Source organism: Bubalus kerabau, chromosome 13 (genome assembly GCF_029407905.1).
Source record: "Bubalus kerabau isolate K-KA32 ecotype Philippines breed swamp buffalo chromosome 13, PCC_UOA_SB_1v2, whole genome shotgun sequence".
Classification (NCBI taxonomy): Eukaryota; Metazoa; Chordata; class Mammalia; order Artiodactyla; family Bovidae; genus Bubalus; species Bubalus kerabau.
The window spans coordinates 26308782-26322200 of record NC_073636.1 but is presented as its reverse complement, the minus strand read 5'-3'; the positions used below and the strand labels follow the sequence as shown (position 1 = coordinate 26322200).

Sequence of the window (13419 nt, the reverse complement as noted above, 5' to 3'; positions counted from 1 at the left end):
TCAACTGAGATCTCATTTTACTATGCTCTTCAAAAAGCACTTATTGCCTCCTAAATTCAGTAACAACCCAAACTTGTTGAGAAATCATTTTCCTCACAAACCATCCCATGCCTTCCTAAAATGCTCTTGAAGCTTCTGTCACTGGTTACATACTACTTATTTGTTTCCAATATCAGACTCTGTATTTAGTTTAAGATACCTCAGAGGCTGAAAAGTCAACACACTGGAAAAAAAAAATTTTTTTTAAGTGAAAAGCTTGCCTCAATTACAACTTAGAAATTTGTTACTCCCTGTGGTATTTACAAGAGAAGAATGTTAAACACTGGTAAAAAATAAAACCCACAGTAAACATGATGCAAGTCTCTGTTTCTAATGATGTGGATTTTCATAGACAGGCCCCTGTTTTGTTGTTTAATCATTAAAGTCGTGTCCAACTCTTTGTGACCCCATGGACTGTAGCCCACCAGGCTCCTCTGTCCATGGGATTTCCCAGGCAAAAATACTAGAATGGGTTACCATTTCCTTCTGCAGGGGATCCTCCTGGCCCAGGAATCAAAACCACATCTCTTATGTCTCCTACACTGGCAGCTAAGTTCTTTACCACTGAGTCACCTGGGCAGCCCATACAGATATCTCTTACAAATACCAATCATGTTAAGTACATCCCAAAACAAGTCAGTTTACACAATGATCCTTGGGTCTGTAACAGATTTGTGACAAGGAACGAAAGAGAGTCAGTACAGATGAAAAACACCCTGAACACGAGCTTTGTTTCAGTTTTACCAAGCAGTAAAAACATCAGTAGAAGCCAGTTCCTAGTCTCCAATTCACATCACTACAGAGAAGGAACTGAAAGACTATCGTTACTCCTGAGTCTGAGAATGTGGTGTAGACCAGCAGCAGCGCCTACAGTGACCAATACCAACTCCAGAACCTGACAGAAGCCCCACAGAAAGACGTGACGAGTTCCAGTCCAGCCCTGTGTCCATCAGACTACACACCAGAGGCTGCCAACCTAGGACGCCAAGATCTCCTACTCCCAACACTAGGACCTCAGCAAGTGAGGGGGTCAAGGGATCCAGAGTTTAAGTCAAACAGGCACTTTGTAGATTTAGTGTTTGTTGATGTTATTTTTTGATCACTGAACCTTTGTACAATATTGTCAAATGAGATTCACTGAACTGTTGGTTGTCTTACAGGGTGAGTTTTTCATTTTTTTCCTATAGGAACTGAATAAATACAATGCTGCCATATATAAAGCCAAAAGTTACACATTTTACCCTAATCTCTGTTTACCAGAACAAAAGATAATATTTTATCTTGAAATAATTTAGTTTATTTGACAGCTTTAAAAAGACACAACCCACAGAAAATTGATAAGCCTGATATAATGAAAATAAATCAATCTTCTAAAAAGCCATCCAATAAGACCACCTAATCAAATAAACAGATGTGCTATAAGGAAAAAGAAAACTACATCAAGATTATTAGAGGCAAGCAACAACTGTAACAGACTGATAAGCAAATATCTCCTTGTTTCTGGACAGACTGCTGATTGAACCACCCAGGAACACCACTGAAACAAGGCTATACAGAAATAAGCACACACAGATCAATATCCATAATCTGACACTCATGCAGAAACAAATTCCACCCTGGCTAAAAGACAAAGCTATGAAGCGCTATGCCACTGGCATGGAGACAATAATCAGGTTAAAAGATATTTACCAAATCACTGAAATTCATATGTTTAGAAATGCCAGAACCATCCAAAGGGAAGTGGGAACTCGGAAAAGTTCAAATCCATAAGAAAAATAGCGAGCGGAGGTGAAAAGAGCATCCGGACTTCTGTGACTTGACAAGACAGAAATACTTCATTTACATAATAAGGTCCCAATTGGGAAGAAGGGAATGATGGCAATCAGGGTAGGGTGGAGGGTGGGCTATGTGGAAGTATATCGAGATGTCGGAGTCAGGGTGTGTGGGTTACTGAGTAAGTGGGGGTCGTGGGAACATGCTGGGACTATGTGATGGGCTTAGAGAGATATAGGGGACTATGCGGGTTCCTAGGGAGATTAGGGGGTGACAGGGTTGAGGGATATTGCGGTGGGAAGAACAGAGGGCAGGTGAAGGTGTGTGTGGAATGTAGGGGGGATGTGTGGAACTGTGGAAGATTATTTGGGTCATGGTGGGCTACAGGGAAATGTGGCAAAAATTCAAATTGAAGATGTAGATTACTACATTTACAGGAATATCCCCTATTTTAAATAAATCATGCTGACTTTCCTCATAAATTCATGGACTCAAAGTAGAGACAGCTGAAGTATTTAAGGTCAGGAGTTTTAGTGTACATTTGTTTTAGAGCATTTGGGGACTTGAGAAATAAGATTACTAAAAATGAAATAATAATGTCATCACATGTCACCTCTGAAATTACAGAATATCAGCTGATACTAACTAAAAAGGACACAAGCACCCAAATACCCATAGCAGCATTATTTACAATAGCCAAGATATGGAAACAACCTAAGTGTCCATCCACAAATGAATGGACAAAGAAGGTGTGGCATATATTACATATATGTATATACAGGCTTCCTCGATGGCTCAAGCAGTAAAGAATCCCCTGGAGGAGGGCACAGCAACCCACTCCAGTATTCCTGCCTGGAGAATCCCATGGACAGAGGAGCCTGGTGGGCTATAGTCCATAGGATTGCAAAGAGTAGGATATGACTGAAGTGACTGAGCACACCCAAACTCACAATGGAATACTACTCAGCCATAAAAAGAATGAAATGTTGCCATCTGCAGCAACGTGGATGGACTTGGAGGGCATTATGCTAAGTGTAGTCACTCAGAGAAAGACAAATACTCTATATTACTTAAATGTAGAATCTAAAAAATGCAACAAACTAGTGATTATAGTAAAAAAAAAAAAAAGGCAAACTCACAGATTCAGAGAACAAACTAGTGATTATCAGTGAGGAGAGGGAATGAGGGGAGGGGCAATATGGGGGTAGAGGAAAAAAGGGTTATTATGGGATTATATGAAATCATCTGTGTTAAACTTGACAATTGTAAAGCACCACAGAATTTAAAGACTCTTTCATTCAATTAAAAAAAAATTTTTTTAAAGAAGACAAGTGACAGTCTTATTTCCAGACGTATGATTTCTCTGCCTGTTCCTTGCCAACTGGAGTTTCATGAAATTAAGTACAGACAGGAATTGAACATTGCAAAAAACACACCAAATACACACATCTCCTTTCCAGTTTCCTGCAAACAGTTTTCTCCTTCTTCTCAGTATCTCCTGGCTATACTTTCTCTATTGCTTTTCTGACAGATGGCAGGGTGTCTAAACGAATAGCATCAATGTTTCAAAAAGCATCATATTCCATAAAATGTGCATAATTTGGTTGACCCCTATTGGGATGGTTTCTCACTTCATGGCTATTTTAATTTCTAGCTCATTTTGAACAATAGGGTCAGACTTTGACTAAAGCCAAACTTCAGACATAATTTTAGTTTCAGCCTTCTCTTAGTCCCTAAATGAATAGTTATTCTGCACAAATTTCATTTTCTACTCCTCTTTCAGTTCATTTGGCAACAGTCAGGCGTGCATAACAGATTTTTTCCCCCAGTAAGATACTTCTTGTTCACTTACACACACAAATACAATCTACTCAGAAGTAATATATTTCTGAGCTTCTGATTTCAGAGAATTTTATCTCCATTTTCTTACCTCTGAATTATTAAGGTGACATTTGTGAGTTCCTGAAAACCAGCCATCACTTGAACATTGGTCAATGTCCACCTTCTGAAGATTTATGTCTACTTTCATGACACCCCTTAAAACAGAGAAAGACAAAAAGGACAAATTAATCTGAGCCTTTACAATTTCTAATTCCGTGTTCTAACCTAAAAATCAGACAAATCAGCACAAGAATGCACTAAAATTCTCCAAATTGCCCACTCATACTCATCTAAAGTGTGCCAGTGTAGGTAGGGATAATAGAACAGAAACAGCAAGTCATTAGTTTTGTGTAAGCACCAAAGGCGGGCTCTGTACTGTTCTCTGTTTCAGCTCCCTGTATAATGCCTGGCATACACTAGCTGTTCAATAAGTATTTGTTGATTGGCTAACCTCCAGACAGAATCACTCTGGACATGGTAGCAAAGTGGACTCTGAAATAATACTTGCTCCCAATACCTCTTTTGTCAAAATAAATTTTTTTAAAAGCCCTTATCTCATTTCTTTCTACTTCTACTCCCCAATGCAGGGCCAGGGATGGGAAGTTTGGGGCAAGGGAGGAGGAGGAAATGAGTTAAGAGGAGGAGATAAGATCGGAAAAAAAGCATCTCTTTCCTCAAATTCCTTGTATTATAGTTTTTCTAGCTACAAAACATACACATAAAATAACAAAACAAATGTAAAAGTTATACAGCCAACATTTTTTTAATTTAAAATATTATTTAAAAACATCAATGATTACATTGTGCCAAACTAAATCACCTCTCAGAAAAGGAATATGGTACAATAGCTAATTCAGGAAGCCTAATACCACATGTTACAACTCATTTTTCTCATCTGTTTTCTCCTTTTAAACTACTGTGAAATTTTCTGACAGAGTTGCTTAATGTCTTTTGGGCTTCATCTAGAGTGAATAAATCATTTACTTTTTAAGGCTGTTTCCATTCTTTTCATATTAACCTGTAAAGTATGTACTACACTACCTAGTACTACCATGCTTAAAAACAGAGGCACAGCAAAACCTGATATCAGTTTTTAGTTATCCAGACAACCCAGAGTATGTGTAAGTTCATTTTTCAGAGGATCACTCAAAGGATGATGCAAAAATTTATCATAAAATCTTAAGAGAAATAGCCCCAGTTTGCAAAATACTACCGCTGTGGACTATAATCCCATAAAACAAATACTATTCATGCAATAAAGAGCTAAATTTCCAAGTAGTGAAAGTGAGTCGCTCAGTCATGTCCGACTCTTTGCAACCCCATGGACTGTACAGTCCATGGAATTCTCCAGGCCGGAATACTGGAGTGGTAGACTTTCTCTTCTCCTAACGCCTTAAAACCATTTGCTCTTTCAACACATATTTATTGTCTGGTATATATACATATCAAGATAAGAGATGCCACGGTCTCTCCCAAGAAACCTCAAAGGTTTAAAATGTCTTTAAAAGTATCAGAATATTTCATAGAGAATGGATGCTAAATTCTGGGGAATGTGGAAAGTTAACACTTGGGATACAACAGGCATTCTATAAACACTGGTTGACTTGCTGTCTTCATCAATCAGGACTTCACATAAAATTGTGTTCCACATATTCATGCCAATCAGGAAAGCCCACTCCAGGCTCTACTTAGATCTTTTGAAAACAATATATTCAGCTTTTCATTCATTTAATAAATTACTTATCCAGCATCTACTATGGGCCAAAATTATTCTTGGCCTCTGACATTACTAAGCTGAAAAAAAAAAAAGTTCCTGCCTTCACGAAGTTTAACTCTAGTCAGACAAATAATAAACCATGGCTATAATAAATAACTATTCTTCCTCAGAAAATTTCATGAATAGAGGAGCCGGATGCTGAGCACATACATAATAAATAAGTAAATTACACTTAGTAATACAAACTAAAAAGTGAGATGGAGGGAAAAAACTACCTTCAAGTAGGTAAGGGGGATGGACGGGAGTACAGAGAAGGTTAAGATTTTTTCAAAGGGTGGTCAGGATAGGCCTCACTGAGGTAAGATTTCTAACTCGCTGGTTCAAGGTACAATTACGGGCACTTTTGTATCCACACACTAAGTTACCAGTCATCTTCTTCTATGACATAAAATTTCCCACTGAACTATGCCCGCTACATTTTTATATTCTTGAACAGCTTAGGAATGTAAGTAGCAAACCAATAAAAATATACATTTCTATTCCACAAGTTTTCTTCCACTAACCGCTACACTTTAGTTGCAAGATAGTGAAGATCTCAAAACCCTCCAGAGCTGGCTTAGGAACAAGGGCTAATTAGGGATTCCAGAAGGATGCAATTACCTCTGGTCCCTTCCCTGAGAAATCTGGTTTAAGAAACTGGTATCTTAAGGGCTAGAGTTTTCCGCCTTTTTTTTTTTTTTTTTAATTCCACATTCCTACACGAGAAGCAAAAAGTCGCTGTAGTCTTGAAACCCAGTTCACAATGCTCCCAGGGCTCAGTGCAAAACCACCAAAGGTAATGAGCCATGTGCTTACCAGCTGGGAAATCAATGCTGACTCATCTTCATTAGTACCTGGGCCTTGGCGCCTGGGGAGCTACAAAGCCCTCGGGAAGGCACCGACACTTCCTGCAGGGCAAGTGGAAGTCTGCGAGACTAACTTGGAAGAGAAAGCTCTCCGAGTGGCGAAAATCATGCAGCCAAGTGCAAGCTGCTGCTGCTGCTAAGTCACTTCAGTCGTGTCCGACTCTCTGTGACCCCATAGACGGCAGCCCACTAGGCTCCAGTGCAAGGAGACGCTCAAAAACTAAAAGCCTCACGCATGCGCGCTGGCAGGGCTTGGGCCTGGGAAGACCCACGCCAAGCCTGCGTGCTGCTCCCCTGACCTCTCTCTTCTGCGGCTGAAGTGCTGCTACCGCATCCGGTGAGCCGGCACCACTGGGAAGCGCTGAGGGCCCGGAAGTGGCTGATGTTTGGTGGGTTGAAGACTGGAAGACAAGGGCCAAAAAGAGACTGGTAAGTGGTCTCCAGAGAATGGAAAATATAGCAGATAACGTTCCCCAAATCTTTGGGTGCTTAGCTGACCTGCAGACTAGCATTTTTCTCTCCTTGTTTCTTTGACTTCTACAAGGCCTCAAGGTCAAAACAAGATTCATCCGCCAACCAGGTTTGGAATTTCCTTAACGTTCTCTGTGTATGGGCTTCAGTCCTTACAGTTACCTGGTAGATAACTTGTTTGTTATGAAACTCATCCCCCAAATCAAAACAATTTGTCAAATTCCTTAAATTCTACTCCCTCCAGGTACCTTGACCCTTCCCCTCCATTTCTGCTAATCCTGCCTCGTTCAGGCCTTCTTCATCTCTCATGGAGCTAAAAAATTTCTGTAACAGTTTACTTATTTGGCCCTGTCTGGCATTGCTCCAATGAAGGTCTCGATTTGTAGGCCGTTCTTTAAGAAAGGTTTAGCGTCCTTCTTTAAGAAACAAGTACAAAATCATTAATATTTATTTTTATCACAATATGACCCTTTGGCCTTACGTGTTTGTGTTACTACTGCTGAATGGGTAGTAATTTCATTACTAGAAGGCTTTTCTATACCAGGATGGCTAGCGATAACTGAGACGTGACTACAAACTAATTTAGTATGTATTGTTAAATAATTCAGAACTTCTGCTTAACCAATTTCCAAAAATGCCCACAGCCCAGGGAAAATGTAATGGGGGGAAAACTGTAGTAGAAAGAGACCATTTAGTTATATCTTCATTTTGCAAATTTTACAAAAAAAATAGCAGTTGACCACAAAACTCATTGTTAGTGCTTGATCCAGGACCTTAGAAATTTCCCCATGCAAGCACGGGGCCCTAAAGCTTAAGCATCAAATGCTGCTAAATCAATATTTCCCACTCTCCTGAAGAATGAAATCCAGGTTCCTTGGTATAACATTATATCCAGGCCCCTCTTGTTTCTGACTTCTCCATTCACTCACTCACATACATTCTTTGTTCTAAACAATTCAGAATTACTCTGAGGGGTCATAAGTAATTCATGTTATCTCAGAAAATCATTCTTTTATAGTTACCTTTATACCTGAAGTCCTTTTGCCTAAGCTGTACTCTCCTTATTGTAGCCTCTATCTGGCTCTTTTCTAAAACCATATATATAAACTACAAGTCTCATTTAGAAACTACTTCTCTATTCTCCACGTGATATACTATGCTTACCTTCTTCATACCATTAGTACTTTCTGTTATAATATTTGGTTTTTAATGATTGTTTTTCCCATGGGCAAAATTTCCATTGTCTGTGTCTTTTTAATATTTTCCCTCAGCTCCTAAATCAGCCACCCCAAAGAGTAACCCTGGAAAATGGCAGATGCTAGAGAGATGCAAATAGTGGCTTAAAAAAAACCATGACCAAAAAGGGAGAGAGAGAGTGAAAACCTGAGCAAACAGAAAACTATCATGGACTGCTATGGGCTAATGAATGGAAAGGAAAACTGGATAGCTTGACAGAAAGTTTTGAAATTCTGCTTTTGTTTCTTCACCATCTCACCTTGGGCAATATTTTTCCTTTTCCATCAATACAAAAATTGACAGTAACATCCCATTAGTCAACATTGAAGGGGAATCAGGGCAGAAGTTCAGTCAAAATTAAAGAGTTGATAAAAACCAGATGCTGGTAGACCAGCTGCCCTCAGTGGTTTACTCCACACAATAGATGATCAGAATAAGGTCTGGTGCCTAACAGGGGTTACTTACATAACAAAAACCTAAAACTTACGGCTCTGGCTTTGGGTCCAGGCAGAGGCAGAAGCTGGAAAGGCCTTAAAAGAAATGGTTAAAGCCAGAACATGGTTTAAAGGACAATGTAGGAATGATACTGGAGACAAAAAAAAAACAAGCAACCTTTGTTGTATAATAGTTGGAAGTTTGGCAAAGCTGTTACCTGCGAGCAAATGAACTTGTGGATATGGCCAAGGAATGTTATAAGTGAAATGCAGAGAGTACTGTCTGGCTTTTTCCAGCTGACTGTGATGGAATGCAAGGAGAAAAACATGAACTAAAGAAGAGCTGCTTGTTTTTTGTTTTTTTCCTTTTTAATTTTTTTTAATTGTGAAATAAATATAATAAAACATACTGTCGTAACCATGTTTAAGTGTAGGTTAGTAGTGAAACTGTCAGTCACTCAGTCATGTCCGATTCATTGTGACCCCATGGACTGCAGCCTACCAGGCTCCTCTGTTCGTGGAATTCTCCTGGCAAGAATACTGGACTGGCTAACTATTCCCTCCTCCAGAGGATCTTCCCAAACCAGGAATCAAACCAAGGCCTCCCACATTGTAGACAGATTCTTTACCAGTAAAGATTGATTTGCCGCAGATTCTGAGCCACCAGGGAAGCCCACATTTAGTGGTATTAACTATGTCATATTGTTCTGCAAATGATCTCCAGAACTCTTTTCATCTTGCAGAACTGCAATTCTGAATCCATTAAACACCTCCCCTTGAGTGTGAGCTTAACTTAGTGATTCATTTAGAATGAAGTATGGAAAATGAAAAATAGTAACTTTAGAATGGACAAACCTGAGAAACACCACACTATCTAAGTGACCAAGGTTAACATCACCAGTAAAAAGACATATTGATACTATGTACTCTGTGGTATAATGCAGTGAGAAGGGCATTTTCCCTCTGTTGTTTTTTAGACAAGTTTGTTGTCTAAGAAACTTTTTGTTTCATTAGACAAGTTCAAATTAAGGGATATTCAACAAAATACTTTACCAGCACACTTCAGAAGTGTCAATTGGTAGTTGATAACGTAAGAGAATATGGTTTAAAGGCAAGAAATGACTGAGAAACTCACAGATTGGAGAAGACTAAGGAAATATGAAAAGCAAGGAACTATGAGGAAAATATTGAGGAAATATGAAAAGCAAGTGATATATTAGTTTGCAAGGGCTGCCATAACAAAGTACCCAGACTGGATGGCTTAAACAACAGAAATTTATTTTCATATAATTCTGGAATCTAAAAGTCCAGGAGCAAGGTGTCAGTTGGTTTCTTTTGAGGCCTCTCTCCTTGACTTGTAGATGGCTGTCATCTCTCTGTGTCTTCATATGATCTTTGTGTGTTCTTGTGTCCTAATTTCTTCTTATGAAGACACAAACATCTTGGATTAGGGCCCATCCTAACAAGATCATTTTAACCTTAATTATCTCTTTTAAGATGTTGTCTCAAAATACAGTCACATTCTGAGGTGCTGAGGGTTAGGATTTCCATGTGTGAATTCTGGGGAAACATAATTCAGTTTATAAGGTATGATAACCTATTTGGATCCTGGAAGAGAAATAGAACATTAGTGGAAAAACTGAGGAAATAAGAATAAAATCTGTAACTTAAGTAATAGTGTTGTACTAATATGAGTTTCTTAATTTTGATCATTTCATGGAAGATGTTAATGTTATAGGAAGTTTGATGAAGCGTATGCACCTAAGTAAGGTAATGGAAACTTTATTATCTTTGCTAATCTTCTAAAGTCTAAAAATATTTCAAAATAGTAAAAATTTTTAGTTATAAAAAAACTAAATTCTTTTGATAAAATAAATGGAGACTCAAGAATTAAAGAGAAAATATGCAAACAAGAAATACGCAAATAAATGCAGAATGAATAGATACAAAGGAATTAAAAAAAAAAAACTATGTTAAAGACTTTATGTGGATCACAACAAACTGAGGAAAATTCTTTAAGAGTTGGAAATACCAAACCACCTTACTTGCCTCCTGAGAAACCTGTATGCAGGTCAAGAAGCTACAGTTAGAACTGGACATGGAACAATGGACTGGTTCAAAATTGGGAAAGGAGTACATCAAAGCTGTACATTGTCACCCTGCTTATTTAACTTATTTGCAGAGAACATCATGCGAAAGCCAGCCTGGATGAAATACAAGCTGAAATCAAGATTGCCGGGAGAAATACCAACAACCATCAGATATGCAGATGAAACTACCCTTATGGCCGAAAGCGAAGAGGAACTAATGAGCCTCTTGATAAAGGTGAAAGAGGAGAGTAGAAAAGCTGGCTTAAAACTCAACATTCAAAAAACAAAGATCATGGCATCTGGTCCCATCACTCCATGGCAAATAGATGGGAAAACAATGGAAACACTGACAGACTTTTGCGGAGGGGGCTCCAAAATCACTGCAGATGGTGACTGCAGCCATGAAATTAAAAGACGCTTGCTCCTTGGAAGAAAATCTATGACAAACATAGCCAACATATTGAAAAGCAAAGACATTCCTCTGCCAACAAAGGTCCATCTAGTCAAAACTATGGTTTTTCCAGTAGTCATGTATGGATGTGAGAGTTGGATCATAAAGAAGTGCTGAAGAATTGATGCTTTCAAACTGTGGTGTTGGAGAAGACTCTTGCCTGCCTTGGATTGCAAGGAGATCAAACCAGTCAATCCTAAAGAAAATCAACTTAGAATATACACTGGTTGGACAGATGCTGAAGCTGAAGTTCCAGTACTTTGGCCATCTGATTCGAAAAGACTACTCATTGGAAAAGACCCTGATGCTGGGAAAGAATGAAGTCAGGAGAAGGGGACAACAGAGAATGAGATAGTTGGATGGCATCACCAACTCAGTGGACATAAGTTTGAGCAAACTCCAGGAGATGGTGAAGGACAGGGAAGCCTGGTGTGCTGCAGTCCATGGGGTCGCAAAGAGTAGGACACAACTGAATGACTAAACAACACCACCGCTAATTATTTTCTAAAAGTTACCTGAAAGATGACAGTTAAAAGTTCTAACACCTGATATTTTTTTAGTGGTATACTAGAAATTGAAGGAAATGCTTAAGTGAGTAAAATTTGCCTCTATCGACTCTATACTTTGAAGGAAAACATTTTCTTTTAAGATGTTCTCTTGAATCAAAAATGTTTGTTATCACTGATGCTGTTTAACATAGTTACTGAAAGTCACAACCAATTCAAGAATTCTAGGGAAAAAATGATACATAAAGATCTGAAGAGAAAAGAGTAAACTGTCATTATTTGTAGATGATATGATCCTTTATTTAGCAGTAAAATCAACAGACAAATATGAGAACAATAAGAAAGTTCAGTAAAGTTGGTAGATACCAGATCAGTGTTCAAAAATCTGTATATACACCAACAATTTCCAACAAAAAGTTATAACTAAAAATATTCCATTTAAAATAGGACAGAACCCATTATGTTAGTAGTTAACTTAATCAAGAATACACAAAACTTTTATGGGGAAAATTTGAAACTCTAATGAAGGATGAAATAGATGATCTGAATAATGGAAAGACATCACATGGTCTCAGGGAATAATTTACTATACTAAAAATGTCAATTCTCATCAAATAGAGCTATAAATTTTATGCAGAACCAATCAAAATTCTATATAGTTTTTTTTTTTTAGAAACTTAACAGCTTTCTTTAAGTAGAAAAATAGAAGCTGTGAAAAGGGGAAAGAGGGAGGCTTTAGGCTTTGCCAAATCAAATATTGAGACGTACTACCCAACCATGGAAATAAAACATAATAGTACATACTTCCCTGGTGGCTCAGATGGTAAAGCATCTGTCTACAATGCGGGAGACCTGGGTTCAATCCCTGGGTCAGGAAGATCCCCTGGAGAAGGAAATGGCAATCCACTCCAGTACTATTGCCTGGAAAATCCCATGGACAGAGGAGCCTGGTAGGCTACAGTCCATGGGGTTGCAAAGAGTCGGACACGACTGAGCGACTTCACTTTCACTTTCTTTCACAGTACTGACTAGGGACGGACAACACACAGGGGAAGCAGTGAAACAAAATAGACAACTCAGAGACATACATATGCACATAAGACACTTGTATGTATGATAAAGGCTGATAGGAGTAGAAACCTGGCTCAATAAATAGATAAAAATAACTGGATCCCTACCAAATACCATGTGCAAAGGTGAACTCCCAGTGTTAAAGATCCAATTGTAAAAGGTAAAACTTTAAAGTAATTAGTTGATTATAAGAGAATAATTTTGAGGCAAGACATTGAAAGACCTCATAAATAAAACCAAGAAGCATAAACTGTAAGGTAAAATTTTGATTAAGTAAATAACATCAAAAATGTTTAAAAATTCCACTCAAGGGGAAATATTATGGTCAAAGTTACCTGAAAGATAACAGATTGGGCAATATTGCACTGTCTAAAGTTGACAAGGAAATAATATCTAGAATCTCTTGAAATATAACAAAAATATAGAAATCACAATAGGAAACAGGCAAAGGCTATAAGCAAGCAGTTCAATAAAGAGCAAGCCCAACAAGTTTACAAGCACATGAAATGATACTTAAGCTAATCAGTAATCAGAGAAATGCAAACTAAAACAATAGTGAGATGTCACTTTACATTCATTAAACTAAAACTCAGAAAGTGGTATAATGCCAAATATTGGCAGGAATATGAGGCTATAGGAGCCCTTATGCCTTGCTAGTGGGTATGTAGACTGATGCAGCTTGTCTAGTGAGCAATCTTGCAATATTTTGTAAAATGACATTTACCCCTCCTTGTGACCCAGAAATCCTACAGGAAATCCTTCAGTGCAGGAAATTCTCACACAGGTCCCTAATGGGGTATATAAGCTTACCACAATGTCATTGTAATGGCAAGGAACCGAAGACA

The 13419-nt window shown here is 38.3% G+C and overlaps 2 protein-coding genes across 2 annotated transcripts in view; one reads left to right on the top strand and one right to left on the bottom strand.

The window, feature by feature from the left end:
- GPR158 (G protein-coupled receptor 158) overlaps window positions 1-13419 on the bottom strand; it is a 308597-nt gene that overhangs the window by 268306 nt on the left and 26872 nt on the right. The window contains exon 2 of the mRNA XM_055543835.1: window positions 3743-3848. Coding sequence (XP_055399810.1) covers window positions 3743-3848 — 106 coding nt within the window. The remainder of the gene's footprint in view (window positions 1-3742; window positions 3849-13419) is intronic.
- Window positions 6266-13419, top strand: part of ENKUR (enkurin, TRPC channel interacting protein) — a 174533-nt gene continuing 167379 nt past the window's right edge. The window contains exon 1 of the mRNA XM_055543833.1: window positions 6266-6744. Within this exon, the coding sequence (XP_055399808.1) occupies window positions 6698-6744 (47 nt within the window). The 5' untranslated portion in view covers window positions 6266-6697. The remainder of the gene's footprint in view (window positions 6745-13419) is intronic.